Here is a 15705-nt window from a genome sequence, read left to right on the forward strand (position 1 = left end):
CTACATGAACTACTGCCAGTTTACACAACAAGAATTTCTTCTACATGAACTTCTGCCAGTTTACAAAACACGAGAATTCCTTCTACATGAACTTCTGCCAGTTTACATAACACGAGAATTCCTTCATGAACTTCTGTCAGATTACAAAACACGAGAATTCCTTCTACATGCACTTCTGCCAGTATACATAGCACGAGAACTCCTTCTACATGAACTACTCCCAGTTTACACAACAAGAATTTCTTCTACATGAACTTCTGCCAGTTTACAAAACACGAGAATTCCTTCTACATGAACTTCTGCCAGTTTACATAACACGAGAATTCCTTCATGAACTTCTGTCAGATTACAAAACACGAGAATTCCTTCTACATGCACTTCTGCCAGTATACATAGCACGAGAACTCCTTCTACATGAACTACTCCCAGTTTACACAACAAGAATTTCTTCTACATGAACTTCTGCCAGTTTACATAACACGAGAATTCCTTCTACATGAACTTCTGCCAGTTTACATAACACGAGAATTCCTTCTACATGCACTTCTGCCAGTATACATAGCACGAGAACTCCTTCTACATGAACTACTGCCAGTTTACACAACAAGAATTTCTTCTACATGAACTTCTGCCAGTTTACAAAACACGAGAATTCCTTCTACATGAACTTCTGCCAGTTTACATAACACGAGAATTCCTTCATGAACTTCTTCCAGTTTACAAAACACGAGAATTCCTTCTACGTGAACTTCTGCCAGTTTACATAACACGAGAATTCCTTCATGAACTTCTGCCAGTTTACAAAACATGAGAATTTCTTCTACATGAACTTCTGTCAGTTTACATAACACGAGACTTCCTTCTACATGAACTTCTGTCAGTTTACATAACACGAGAATTCCTTCTACATGAGCTTCTGTCAGTTTACATAACACGAGAATTCCTTCATGAACTTCTGCCAGTTTTCTTTACACAAGGATTTCTTCTGCGCAAGTTTGCCAGTTACTTTGTTGAGACGAAATAGTCACACCTCTTAAGCTATCAAAGTTTAATTATCATATTGTTGTAGTTTACAAGTAATTCAATGTTACGCAAGGCTTGTGAAGACATGCACTGTAATAGGATTTTCAACAGCAGATGGTTTCATCAATCAATTTTCATTGCCAATAGAATAATATTCACATTAGATAAAAGAGCTCCACAAAGTGGGGCATATCCCCCTTAAAATGAGCATCTAAACACTTTTTGTATGCAGTCCCATATCGACTGTGACCATTTGCCCCCAAAATCAATAGGGGTTTTCCACTGCTTAATAACCATTACGCTACATCTGAAGCACGAAAGAAACCGAACTAAAAGTTTGGCCTGTAGAGTGTCTATAAATACAAGCTCAGTATTACACACACACACTACCCACATACATCCCCTCTCACAATGAACTGCAAGGCAACAATAAAATTGATGATACCTGGGACAAACATAAAATACACACCAACTTCACTTCAAAGTTTGTAATGACACGCAACAGGAAATGTTTCCTTTCATGAGAAGTATTTTCTATCATATGTACTTAATCTTCTTCATGCTGAGTTCCACATAAACGTTTTCTTCAGTAAGATGGGGAAAAAAACACCCAATAAAATATTCCATTTTTATTCAATATCTTCACATGGAATAACAACTTATCACAGAGTTCACTCATCCAAGAAAAGCAATGAAATCGTAAACTTTATGATGCAATATCCTCAAAAATAGGAGAGAGAATTTACCATAAAACTCTGTGTACTGAGTACTGCTGCTTCATTTTGTGTTAGTAATGGACCAAACTGCGTTGTCATCATTAAAAATGTATATTAATGAATTTAAACATGGCATTTCCACAAAAGAATTCTTTTGACAATGTTTTAAAACTTACATTTGAAAAAATATATATATAAATTAGCATAACAAGAATGTTTACAGTGTAGTTTTGTTCAAAACCTGATTAACATTAATAACATACCTTGGCCAAATTTTTGTTTTTACACTGACATAAATAAAACTGTGAAAGTACTACAACTGCATAAGACCATACCTTGTACTAATTCTTTCTGCAGTACACACTTCACACTCAGATTATCGTAAATTCTACACTGCACGATTACAATAAATCACTTTGACGCATTTGTACATTTCAAAATATTCTGGACGTCCCATCACAAAGAGGAGGGGAGGTAGCACTACTCCTGGAAATCTTTACATATCCATCAGTCTATTATGTTCTGTCAACTTTACATTTCATTCATGCTAGTATCAATTATTCTTTCCATAAACCATGTACCTTCCATACGAGATTAAAACAAAAAAATCAATCAATCATCCACATTTAGCACATTCTGTGGACTAGTTCCATTATATTCTCACAAATAATCTAGTATGCCATTAAAACATGGAGAGTGGGGAGATGGGAGTGTGGTGGTGGTGGTGGTGGGGGGGGGGGGGGGGGGGGGGGTACCTTTGGAATTCGAGGAACAGACTACTTTACACTTTTTCTATTTCACGTTCATGATTTTTCAGGACAATTTGCAAGATATTCACAATTTCTAAAGAAAGATACATGTTCAGCGAATATTCTGAGAGTCTATGATGTCCAAAACATATACATGTAACAGTATCAACATCATATGATATTAAAGGCCGGGGAAGATCATTACACAGCACTTTACCAGTTAATAACTAACTGTCGAAATATTCAATACGTTGATTCATTCTAAAGCTACAAAAGATGACCATCTTCAATATCTGATGACATACAATCTTTGGAAAAGGTCAGATACATACACTTTACAATATAAGTCTTGAATGGTAACTTTGATCTTTACAAGCTCTTATAGCAAACATGAAATAAAGATGTGATCAGCTGTGGATAGAAATTTCCACACTCATCATTAGCACAGACTTGCACCATTACAAAATAAAACATTATTTTCACTACATGTACACTGTAGGTCATTACAATTCACAAAATACTTTTCGAATTTCAAAAAGAGAAAGTTGTACAAAGTAATAATTTCACTGGACTATGACAACGTTTAACATATAAATCACCTGAAGAAAAAAAAATCACAGTTTTGACTTGAGGCTTGACACCAATATTGACTTTCAATTTTACTTAGGCATAAAATCTTAAAATGAATTTACATCAATAATTTGACACTTGTATTCAAAATAAAAACAATGCATTACAACTTACAGAACACCACCCATGTGCACACAGTTCATGACTCGCATCAATGACAAAAAATATACACCTGTATCAGATAATTTTTCAAAATATTCTTGTATATTAACAAACATGCAAAAATTGCATACCGATGCATGTTCACAAATGAATTTTCAGTACGTTAACAAATGAGCACTAACAAAAAAGTCTAGCAGTTTCTAAGAGAAAAATTTCCTTCCCAGACAATGAGTTGATTTTCATGCTCTGTAAGTCTTTAGTGTCTGATGGTGATCCCACGATACACAACACACAGGCTGGGGACGGGGTGTTACTGCACCATAACACGAGACAAGTCATTCTTTTATTTTTCAAGATCAAAACAAATTGAGATGCATATTGTCATAATTGCTGGGTACATATTATGCATCTCATCTGCTGAATTAATGCCATGATCATGTACATCAAAATGTGCCTTACTGCCATTCCATGTTCCGTGACATGATTTGATACAAACACAACACAAAAAAATATCCCAAAATATCTGTGTTGCTAATTGCCATGTTTCACAAACACAGCATCACTAATGCATTTAAAACTATAATTACAATTATGATTTATGTGAGAAAAATAACTTGTGTGCTTCCCAAAACAATTAGTAGCATCACTATGGCAACATCGTCAACAACATCCTGACTTCTGCTGCGTTGGAACCTCGTCATCAACAACGACAACACTTTTCCGGTTTGAACTGTCTTTCTGACTCCGGTTACCATCTTCCCCTGCTTTTTGTATCATGCCTAAGCAAAATAAATGAAATAGCTTTAAAAAGGTCTAAACAACTCCAAACAAAATGTGCATATAGTTAGTTACTATGTCACACTAAAATCTTGTACATAACAGTGGGTCGGACCCATCTCGCCTGACATCCTTTGTGTCCCATTTTGAGAAGTGAACATGGACAGATTTCAGACTGTTATTTAGGAAACCTGGCCTGACGGTTATAAAACTTTTACCGTACTCATACTCAAACTCAGCCATATTTGTTTTGAGTACAACTCTGAGCAAGCTCCAAAACATACTCGAAAAATCTTGAGCATTTGAGTATGAGAATGATTTTATAAAAGTTTTGTAACCTCTACTTTTGAGTATGAATACGATTTAGAGCACAGAATTTGAATTTGAGTATGAAAATGTGCTAAAAAAAAGTTTTATATCCTCCAGCGAAGGTCATGGCTGTTTCAATATAAGACATATCTAAAGGTCACACCAGCTCAAGCCTGTCTCAAAATAAGTATCAGTTCAAATAAATATGACACATCTAAAGGTTACAAAGCTAATGAAAATCCCAGCTTTCCTCCTCTTTGGCTTAAATTTTTTTTACACATTTGCATCATATGTTGCTTCAGAAAATATAGAGCACATACTTGCCTACCTCTCAAACTTCCATATCTTGTAAATCAAAATTTGCAGCAACTTTGGTTTAAAATGGCATATACATGTAGGCAAGCATGTCCTCAAAATTTTGCAAAGCAAAATGTACATGTATGTAAAATTCCAAAACCATACATGTGTGTCATTTTCTAATGAAAACTTCAATTTGCTCAAGTTGTGTGAAAATACTAGGTTTAAGTCACATACATTGTACATTCATGATAATTATATATTTCACTAAAACATCATCTAGAAATAAGTTTTTACTAAAGTCTCACAATTTTAAGTCTCTTTGGAAATTTAAATGATAATGGAGGACACATGAAGCCTGTCCTTTTGCATTAGATTTAATAGAATGTTGGATTTCACAATGTGAAGAACTGGGATTACAGACAAGTCAGAATGAATATCAGGTTCGGAATTCTCAATCAAACGGAATAAACAGGTGTTCGTTTTGACAGTTTTCACTGTACAGTGCAGCCCCATTATTATGCGTCTCATTTCATCACAATAAAATAACATACAGTACAGGCCCATTATTATGCGTCTCATTTCATCACAATAAAATAACATACAGTGCAGGCCCATTATTACGTGTCTCATTTCATCACAATAAAATAACGTACAGTGCAGACCCATTATTATGTGTCTTATTTCATCACAATAAAATAACGTACAGTGCAGCCCTGTTATTAAGTGTCTCATTTTATCAATAACATAATACCAAGGTGAACGAAATACATGTATAAGCTGCCAGAAAAATCCGATAAAAACATCATTTAGAAGTCATAAATTTTCCATAATATGGGGGATGATAATTTCTTTATCATTTCCTTTTTTTTAAAAGATTTTGACAATCTAGTCTATTTACAGCTAAATGTCCATATCTCTTCATCCCCTCATCCTCTCTTATTACTAGTGGTAGGATACCTATTTTACCCTCATCCTCTCTTATTACTAGTGGTAGGATACCTATTTTACCCTCATCCTCTCTTATTACTAGTGGTAGGATACCTATTTTACCCTCATCCTCTCTTACAAAGAAACTTCGGTTACCTGTACTCATCTCCACCATTTCTTTAACTTCCATTTCCTTACATACTGCCTTCTATAAATTCCACTCAAGAACTAGCTTGTATTCAACATTCGTAACTAAAATTATCAATTCATGAAAAAACCCATTGTTTTCATTGAAAGTTCCTTTTTTTGTTGTTGTATTTTTACTTTTAAAACTGACACGGTTTAATACACAATCATCAATGTTTGCTTCTGGTGTCACAGAAGAGTTTTTTCCAGGCTGTGATAATGTGCCTGAAGTTTCAATAATTTGACCTCTTGTGTACCTTTTACTTCACATTTCTGAATACAATATTTAGCTAGTTTATGACAGACATAGCGACGGTGCCTTTATGAAATGTCACTATAGACATCTTTTCAAAAAGAGCACTACACTCTACATCTTTTCCAAGGACCTTAGGTATGACATTGACCTTCATGTTTCTAAACAATCACAGTGGATATTCATGTCGTATGGACAAATTTCTACTTTCACTTTCATGTTGACACTTTACTAGTTTTCAACTAGAGATTATTTTTTATTGGAAGTGCTCCAAATAAAACCTCCTCCCCTTAATGTACTGCATGGTATGGAGGAGAAAGCATGAGCAGGAACATAGAAATTATGAACTCTGATAATTAAGCCACATAGGAGAAGTGTTCACAAACTATTTTACACCCTCCACCCCTGAGATCCTATATCTTTAAGGACAATAATTGGATCCTCCTGTCCCTGCAATATGCTCATCTGCAAATAGCATTGAAGTATTGTACAGAGTTTCAAGTCTATCTGATAAGCCAAGAAGCGTTCACAAGATTTTGTGACAGACAGAAGGGCAGACGGATGGACAGACAGTACAAAAACAATATATCTCCCCCTGAAAGAGGAGAGACATAATTAGGCTTACCTTTACTTAAATCTAGAAACATTTCTTCAATGCCTTTGCCAAGTTTTGCAGATGTATGAAAATGCCTAGCACCAACGGAAGTGGCATAGCTGAAAAATACAAATAAAACAAATGTAATTTACTGACATGTTTTTTTTTTTAAGTTTTATACGTAGATTAAAAAAATATTAGCAAATATTAAACGTTTTTAATTTTCAAAAATATTCAAAAAATTTGAATGTTTATCTGAGTCGTTTAGGCATGTTTTCTAAGATATTCATATCATTCATCAAATCACAGTAAAATTTGGATTCTAGAGAATCTTATTTGCAAATAAAACACCTTTATCATTTTGGGATAAATCACAAAAAATTCATATAAAATACTTGAGAGCTTGTATCACTCTTTCCATGGTGAAATCATACTTCATAAGAGGAATTTTAACAAGCCATTAAATAAAATGTAATGAGCTACCTTAAGTTCGAAAAATAGTTAAGCTTCATGGGTACTTATGAAAACATCAATAGCTCTGAACGTGCTACAATATTTCATAATGATGCATTTATCTTTTAAAGTATTGATTATATATCGGTTTTTGCTTGCATGCCCCTTGAGCTTTTGATTGAATACATCCTGTATCAAGTAGGAATTGAACTACATCCCCAGTGCGTTTGTTTGCATGATAAACTCTACATGTAATTACAAAACACTGACAGCAGGAATACAAAGGGTGGGGTATTTTAAATCCAACACTTATACACAAAGGACAGTCACCTGTCTATTTACCAATGGTCAACACAATGAATTCAGGGATTGAAACAATAGTGATGCTTCATATGTGTGTGTGTATATATATATATATATATATATATTAATTTCCAACATACACATGTAATTACTAGACCTTGGGATTACCCCCCCCCCCAAAAAAAAAACAAAAAACAAGGAACTATTTCTTCCATATATATATTTACAACTCTGTGAGGAATATTTCATTTGTTATTTATTCATGCCTCTATGAGGAACATTTCATTTGCTATTTATTCATGCCTCGACTATGAGGAATATTTCATTTGTTATTTATTCATGCCTCTATGAGGAATATCTTATTCGTTATTTATTCATGCCTCTGTGAGGAATATTTCATTTGTTATTTATTCATGCCTCTATGAGGGATATTTCATTTGTTATTTATTCATGCCTCTATGAGGAACATTTCATTTGCTATTTATTCATGCCTCGACTATGAGGAATATTTTGTTATTTATTCATGCCTCGACTATGAGGAATATTTTGTTATTTATTCATGCCTCGACTATGAGGAATATTTTGTTATTTATTCATGCCTCGACTATGAGAAATATTTTGTTATATACTTACGCCTCGACTATGAGGAATATTTTGTTATATACTTACGCCTCGACTATGAGGAATATTTTGTTATATACTTACGCCTCGACTATGAGGAATATTTTGTTATATACTTACGCCTCGGCTATGAGGAATATTTTGTTATATACTTACGCCTCGACTATGAGGAATATTTTGTTATTTATTCATGCCTCGACTACGAGGAATATTTTGTTATTTATTCATGCCTCGACTATGAGGAATATTTTGTTTTATACTTACACCTCGACTATGAGGAATATTTTGTTATATACTTATGCCTCGACTATGAGGAATATTTTGTTATATACTTACGCCTCGACTATGAGGAATATTTTGTTATATACTTACGCCTCGACTATGAGGAATATTTTGTTATATACTTACGCTTCGGCTTCTGCGACCGACACATGTCGTTCTTTTTCTAAATCTATTTTATTTCCTGCTATGCAGAGACAGATATCATTTCCTAACATTTTCCTCAGCTCCTTCACCCAGTTCTTAACCTAAATAAAATGATACACAGTCATACAAAAGGGCTACACATCCATTCATCATAATCATACATTACATATTTGATTCTGTAATACTGAGCACAATATTTCTCAAACATCGAAGATTCCATATAAATGACGGACAAAGTAGATTCCCTATACAGCATGCAGAATCTCAGCTATGTTCAGACAAGAAGACGGCACAAACTAATTTCAAATTTTTGATAAACTGTTGAGCAGATTTTTCCCCTTACCATATGGGAATGGTACTGATACCCATTAAACTAGGAAAAACAGCATCAAAATAGAACAAATTCAGATTTTTTTTTCATCTCAACAAATGACACGTGTTTTAAAATTAACACTGAGTAAACTGGACATTTTTAACCTCAAAATTAGGAAAAATTGACAGTATTTGGCCTTGAGAATGGTACCAATTATCAGTACCATTTAGATAAGGGAAAAAAATGCAGCTGTTTGTGTACTTATTGTAGTGCATTTAAAACCTGGCACAGTCAGAGCTAATGCACTATTTGGCTTAGCAAAATTTGGCACTTCTGTGTATAATAATGTGATTTCATATTTCACTAAACTATAAATCATCGCCCTTGTTTCACTGCCAATGAAACTAAAATACAAACACTGCCACAATAAGTTAACGTGAATATTTAAATTTTTTTCAATCTTTTTGCCTTTGATATCTTTACGAATTGCAATGATAGCCATTTCCTCAAGAGTGTGATGCAGTTGTGAACTTTTGGAAGCGTTTCAGCCCTCACAATTCTACACAACCTCATGTATTTTCAAAAATGAAATTTATTTCTTTACAGTCAACAAACTGTGAACCAAATTAATTAAGTAATCCCCAGATGCGTGTCCCCCTAGGTAATCCCCAGATGTGTGTCCCCCTAGGTAATCCCCAGATGTGTGTCCCCCTAGGTAATCCCCAGATGTGTGTCCCCCTAGGTAATCCCCAGATGTGTCTCCCTAGTTAATCCCCAGATGTGTGACCCCTACCTTCTGGAACGAGTCCTCATCTGTGATATCATACACCAGTATTGCACCATTACTGTCTCTGTAGTAAATAGGACCAAGGGCATGGAACCTCTCCTGTCCAGCGGTGTCCTACAAAGTCACACACAAAATAAATTATCTCCCACCCATAAATAGATTACTGCAATCACACACAAAATAATTCATCTCCCACCCATAAAGCCTAACAAAATAAACCCTCTCCCATCCATAAAACGTAAACATATCTCAGCTTTTCTGTTGCAGGATGCCACTGAGTGACTGAAAGTCTTTTTCTGATTGTTTGTTGTTTTACATTCCTTCCGAGAATTTTTCACTCATGTTGTTGGGGACATCACAAGATTTAGGTGAAGTGCCCCAAATTTTGACCTATGCATGATGACTTCAGTTACTTGTCATAAGAGGCGACTAAATGGGGCGGTCCTTTGGATGAGACCGTAAAAGCCGAGGCCCTGTATCACAGCAGGTGTGGCACGATAACAATCCCTCCCTGCTTAAAGACTGTAAGTGCCAAGCATCTAGGCCTGTATTTTACAGCCCTTCACCAGTATGGTTACATCTCCATATGAGTGAAATATTCTCCAGCTGAATGTAAGACAATATACAATCAATCAATGAATCTGTAAGCTTTAAACATTGAAACATTGCACTGGATGGTGGCTTCTTTTCATCAGATTAAAATTCTGTTCTTGATTGTTCTATGTCTATACACAATGTTCATTGTTTCTGAATGTTGCTTTACATCCTATTATATAATATTTTACTTATACAAGATAGCCATCAACTCATAATCCTGCAAGGATCAAATATTATATTTTGAGGGGTTTTTGTTATACCAACTCCCACGGTGGCCCAAAACATGTTTCATTGGAAGTGCTTTCTAAGATATATATAATGGATGTCAAAGTTTTCATGTCTGTGATGTACATGCATTTCCTTCCTCAAATCACCAAGATAATAGATATTTGGCTCAGCTTGTTCACTTAACTATCAGTACATTCTTTTGTTTCCAATTGCTTGTTCTTATTTTCCTATAGTAACATTTTAAACAATATTTTTCAAACACACGATTTGTATATTACCCATTCTAATCGACAATAATTACGTTATATGCAAAACAAAAACAAGTTCTATGAGGTACAAAAACCGCATTAACTGCCAAGGTCATATTTACCAAATATAGATTTAAAGTATGTGTAACTGTTTAAAGTAGGGCTGCCATGGTTCCAAAAATTTTCAGGTCGGGTCGGTTCTAAACTTTTAACTTCGGGTATTTTGGATCTGTTCTGGTCTATATAAGTTATTTTAAAAATCGAATATTCAGTTAAAATCAAATACCTTTATTGTATTTTGTTACAATAATTACTCAGGGACGTTAGACTTGACATCCATGGTACCTGAAACAGCATTGTCACTTCTACTCGTTTCCATTCCATGGTTTCAATGTTTTGTCATTGGCGATGTTGATCTTGTGGGGTACTTTCAATGCGTTTGACATATCTCACATACTGTCATTGTTTACAGTTTTGTCCAAAATGCCATCATTTAACAATTAATCAAAATACAGCCATCTTTGAGGATTTTGATGACGTTTCCTTTAAACAGATTTCTAATAATGATTCTATTTTAAAAACCAGACTCGAACCGAAATACGGAAAAATGGAACCGAACCCGACCTGAACAACACAACCCGCGGTTTTCGGTTATTTCGGGTACCCATTGCAGCCCTAGTTTAAGGACTTTTCAAACATAAATTTGTGAAAAACATGTTTGCCCATTGGGAATGAGACTAAATTTCTGCCCCCTAACAACCCTCTAAATATATAAAAAAAAAAACAAGATGTGTTTGTTAAATACAAATGCCCCCGATAATGGCCAATTCCGAAGATGGCCAAGGTCACAAGGGCAAATATCTTGGTACCAGTAGAAAGATCTTGTCAAAAGTGCTCATGTACAATATGAAAGCTCCAATATTTACCATTTAGAAGTTATGACCAATTTTTAAAAAAAATTAAAAGTAGGTCATATGTCAAAGTCAAAAGGTTCAATACCAACGGAAAGGTCTTGTAACAAGGAATACTCATGTGAAATATCAAAGCTCTATCACTTACTGTTCAAAAGTTATTAGCAAGGTTAAAGTTTCAGACAGAATGACAGAATTACAGGATTACAGAATGATAGACAGGACAAAAACAATATGCCCCTCCAATCTTCGATCTCGGGGGCATAAAAAACTGTAAAATTAATCATAATACTTTCAGCTCAGGAGGGCTGTTGCAGGTTGTGACATGCAAAACTCATACAATTATGACTATACAGTTCTCACCCATATCGATAGATTGACCCTCTTTCCATTTATGTTCAGTTTCTTTGTCAGGAAAGATGCCTAAAACAAAAAATAAGGCATCTCAATAATACATGAGGAGGCAAGTTCTTGATATATGCAATATCTTTAATTCATACTGCTTTCTGTTTATTATATGAGAAGCCTCATCTTTGAATGAAATGCTTGATTATGAATCTCATAATTTCATGTTAGTTACATATTACCATTTGAATCATAAATTTACTCCATATCACAAATACCAGGCTGATAGTGTATACACATGTACTTAATTTACTCCATATCACAAAATACTAGGCTAATAGTGTACATACATATACTTAATTTAGCAGCAAAACAATATATGTTCCAGTGACTCTTACATACAAAGAATGTTTTCCTGAACATGTTAACATGCCACTTTGTTTGATGTTTAATCATTGCTGACACTTGAAAATCCATAAAATATCCAAGACCGAAAATCATAAGCTCACCCTTCCGTGCATCTTTCGATTTTATTCTAATCGTCAAAGATAAATTGAGTCAAATTTGGCAATTTTTGGAGCACCCTTCTAACTTCCATTATATATATTAAGGGTATTAAAAATAATACAACACATTTACACTTTTCTTTTGGGCAAAAAATCCATTACTTTCAATTCGACAGGTTGGGAATACTTCCCCTGTAGTGAGATATTCTCGCTAAAACGCAATTATCCCTCTTTAATGAGAAAGTAAACATTACCATAAACAGGTGTTTTCGGTGTCTTTATTGAAAATAATGGCAAATTCTGTGCAATGCTGAATAAGTGCGACACACACTCAACATGACACGAATTGTCTCTATAAACTTGACAACACAGTTAAAAAATTGCATATCAATGTTGCTGTGTAAGAGGGAAGCAGTCTGAAATCCAATACACATCTTGAGTATTTTTGTTTTGATTGATACATTTACAGAAGTAACTTCACAAGACATTTTTTGCTTTCTTCTTTTCATCTGAAACAGGAAGAGATGTACTCCATGGGAGTGTTTCTCGGTTGTATGGGATTTAATTACTCTCAGTAGAGAGGGATAATCGCATTTTTATGAGAATACCTTGCTATGAAGGCGGGACGTTTCACCCCTATGGACGCTCCATGCTGAGACCCGCCCCAAAAGACGATTCGCTATGAGACGTTTCGCTTTATGATGATTCGCCCCTAGACAATTCTCCCAAAAATACAATGTCAATGAGCTTAGTACATTGATGATTGTCTGTTGTGCACTTATTGCTTTCTTTATTTTGTAGATTATGTTTATAAACATCCATACTGATTAAAAAATATGTTAATAATGGTCTGCAGTTTTATAAAAATAAAACAAAACACGAGGAAGGGATTAACGCTCTCAACAAACAGTAACTAGGTAAGTGGTCTAAGCAAGATTACAGACAAATACTGCCATGGCGGTACCGCTTCAAATATAAAATTAATTGCACCTACAATTTACGTTTGCCGGGATTAATCTTAATTTGGAGATGCTCCAGATGGCAATCCCACGGAGAATATAATGATGAGATTCCTTTTAATTATGAGATTCCGTCTTCAGTCGTGTTTATTTTGATAAAATTAACATAATTTTTATTTTGGTTAAGATTTTTTCCAAATTTTACTCCTTTGATAAAAAAGGCTTGTATATATAAGTGTGGCGTGTAAAACGTTACAATATTATACAAATCTTGATTTATATTTGATGACCCTGATGTTTATATACAGGGCTCAACATTAACGCTTGTCCACTTATCTGGTGCCAGTGGAAATTTTTTTCGGACAAGTGAATATTGATAAGCACTTGTCCGATTGGACAAGTGCTTTTTTATGGAAAGAAGTCTCCAAGCAATTTGGTGAAAAGTTTATCGGTAGTAACTGTTCAAAGTCGGAAGTAATGCATGAAAAATGAACTTCGATCCCAATATCAATCGCTATGTAAACTAGCGGAGTCACACTCGATCGGGATCGGTGTTCACTTATTGCATACTACTTTTAATCATCCATTGACCTTACGAAGTCATTGATTCAAGACAGGAAGTCTTGATAAAATTTTATTTTATGCGTTTGTTGTTTTTATCAAGTGAATAAGATCAAAAATCAATCAAGCAGGTATAAAAATGGACTATATCTTAAGTAAATTAAATACAGTTGTCAATGGCAATATTAAATCTTTTCTGAAAATTTTTCGGACAAGTGAAGTTGCAGTTTGGACAAGTAAATATCTTTGTCCCTTGTCCGAATGGATAAGTAGGAAAAAAAGTTAATGTTGAGCCCTGATATGTGAAAACTTAGATATTCGATAATCTTGATATTCATATGTAAAAATTTTTATTTATATGCGATAAATCTTGTATTTATATTCGATAAATTTTGCTTTATATTCAATAATCCTGTTCATTTTATTGATCAAGATTATCGAATATAAATAAAAATTCATCAAATATAAATTACAAGATTATCGATTTATTTACCTTTTTCTAAACAAGAAACCATTATTTCCTTAAATATATTCCGCTAAATCCACCACTGGATATACACATGTAAATTATTTCGATTATGAATGTGGACAGAAATTACCATAAATAGTTTCAAAGTAATTGGAAAATGCATGGAACGTTTTGCGCCGTAAATAGGGGTGAAACGTCGTAGTGCAAATCGTCTCAAGGCACAAACATCTTTTGGGGCGAAACATCCTGTTACCCTAGCTATAGGCATAGACATATAACAGACCCTCTGTTATATGTCTATGCTATAAGGGAAGTGTTCCCAACCTGTTTGATACAAGAACATGGAAAACTTTAAAACTGTCTGACTAATTTGTGGAGTTTGAAAATCTGTATGTTCCTTATTACTACCAGTAGATGTCACATTGCATGTTATCTGATACACTACAACACACACTTTTAACAGGTTGGGAACACTTCCCCTATAGCGAGATATTCTTGCTAAAATGCGATTATCCCTCTTTAGCGAGAAATAAACATTACCATAAACAGGTGTTTTGGCGTCTTTATTGAAAACAATGGCAAATCCCGTGCAACGCTGAATAAGTGCGACACGCACTCAACATGATGTGAATTGTTTCTATGAAATTGACAACATAGTCATGAAATTGCATATCAAAGTTGCTGCGTAAGAGGGAAGCAGTCTGAAATCCAATACACACCGTGAGTGTTTTTGTTTTGATTCATATATTTGCAGAAGTATCAGACATTTTAGCACTTTTTCTTCTTTTTATGTGAAACACGAAAAGATGTACTCCGCGGGTGTTTTTCTCGGTTGTACGGGATATATTTATTCTCGCTAGAGAGGGATAATCGCGTTTTAGCGAGAATATCTCGCTATAGGGGAAGTGTTCCCAACCTGTTTAAAAGACGAAATCTGAAGACCCGAATTCCCCAATTTCGCTTTCCAATTCAATTTCTTATTTCATACACTGACATGCAGTAATCACTGTTTAGTATTGAGACACCTTATTTTAACTTCCGTTTGTTACCTGTAACGTAGTAATGTGTTTATCATTAAATTTGTTTTCGACATATCGCAGGACCAATGAAGTTTTCCCCACACATCCTTCTCCCAGAAGCACGCACTTGAACGAAAAGTTACGGCCTCCCGAATCCGCCATTACTGTGGTGACAATGTATCTTAAAAGTATTCAATAATCTTGTGATCTTTTGCTTATACTGCTATAATTAATTATGAAATCATCGTAAAAATAACAGTAGCTCTCCTCTTCTATCTGAAAAATGGCGTTTCTGTATGTTACGTCACGAAAATGGGGGTCACGGGTTTCTTCCGCTTTCGTTCCTTACATCATTGAAAAATATAAACAAAATATCATAATGTTCAAACAAA

At 34.5% G+C, this 15705-nt stretch overlaps 1 protein-coding gene across 2 annotated transcripts; it reads right to left on the reverse strand.

Moving 5' to 3' along the window:
* Positions 1-1639: 1639 nt before the first annotated feature.
* LOC125673886 (ras-related protein Rab-21-like) lies at positions 1640-15644 on the reverse strand. Of its 2 annotated transcripts, XM_048910814.2 has the most exons (6): positions 15344-15644; positions 11818-11877; positions 9477-9584; positions 8353-8471; positions 6598-6686; positions 1640-3999 (listed from the first exon to the last, which is right to left on the reverse strand). In XM_048910814.2, the coding sequence occupies exons 1-6, from the start codon at positions 15473-15475 to the stop codon at positions 3881-3883; spliced, it is 627 nt and encodes a 208-aa protein (XP_048766771.1). In that variant the 5' UTR covers positions 15476-15644; the 3' UTR covers positions 1640-3880. The 2 variants fall into 2 exon arrangements, with proteins under 2 accessions (XP_048766771.1, XP_056013668.1); XM_056157693.1 differs by lacking the exon at positions 1640-3999 and having other exon boundaries at positions 5723-6686; positions 15344-15632.
* Between the last annotated feature and the right edge of the window lie 61 nt (positions 15645-15705).

The sequence above is a fragment of the Ostrea edulis genome, chromosome 3 (genome assembly GCF_947568905.1).
Source record: "Ostrea edulis chromosome 3, xbOstEdul1.1, whole genome shotgun sequence".
NCBI lineage: Eukaryota > Metazoa > Mollusca > Bivalvia > Ostreida > Ostreidae > Ostrea > Ostrea edulis.

Bases quoted from the DNA above. Each gene is read 5' to 3' on its own strand.
- LOC125673886 (XM_056157693.1), bottom strand. From the start codon at position 15,475: ATGGCGGATTCGGGAGGCCGTAACTTTTCGTTCAAGTGCGTGCTTCTG. The intron at 9,585-11,817 runs GTGAGAACTGTA...GTGACTTTGTAG, and splicing joins GGGTCAATCTATCGATATGG to GACACCGCTGGACAGGAGAG. The intron at 6,687-8,352 runs GTAAGTATATAA...TGTATTTTTCAG, and splicing joins TCGGTCGCAGAAGCCGAAGC to CTATGCCACTTCCGTTGGTG.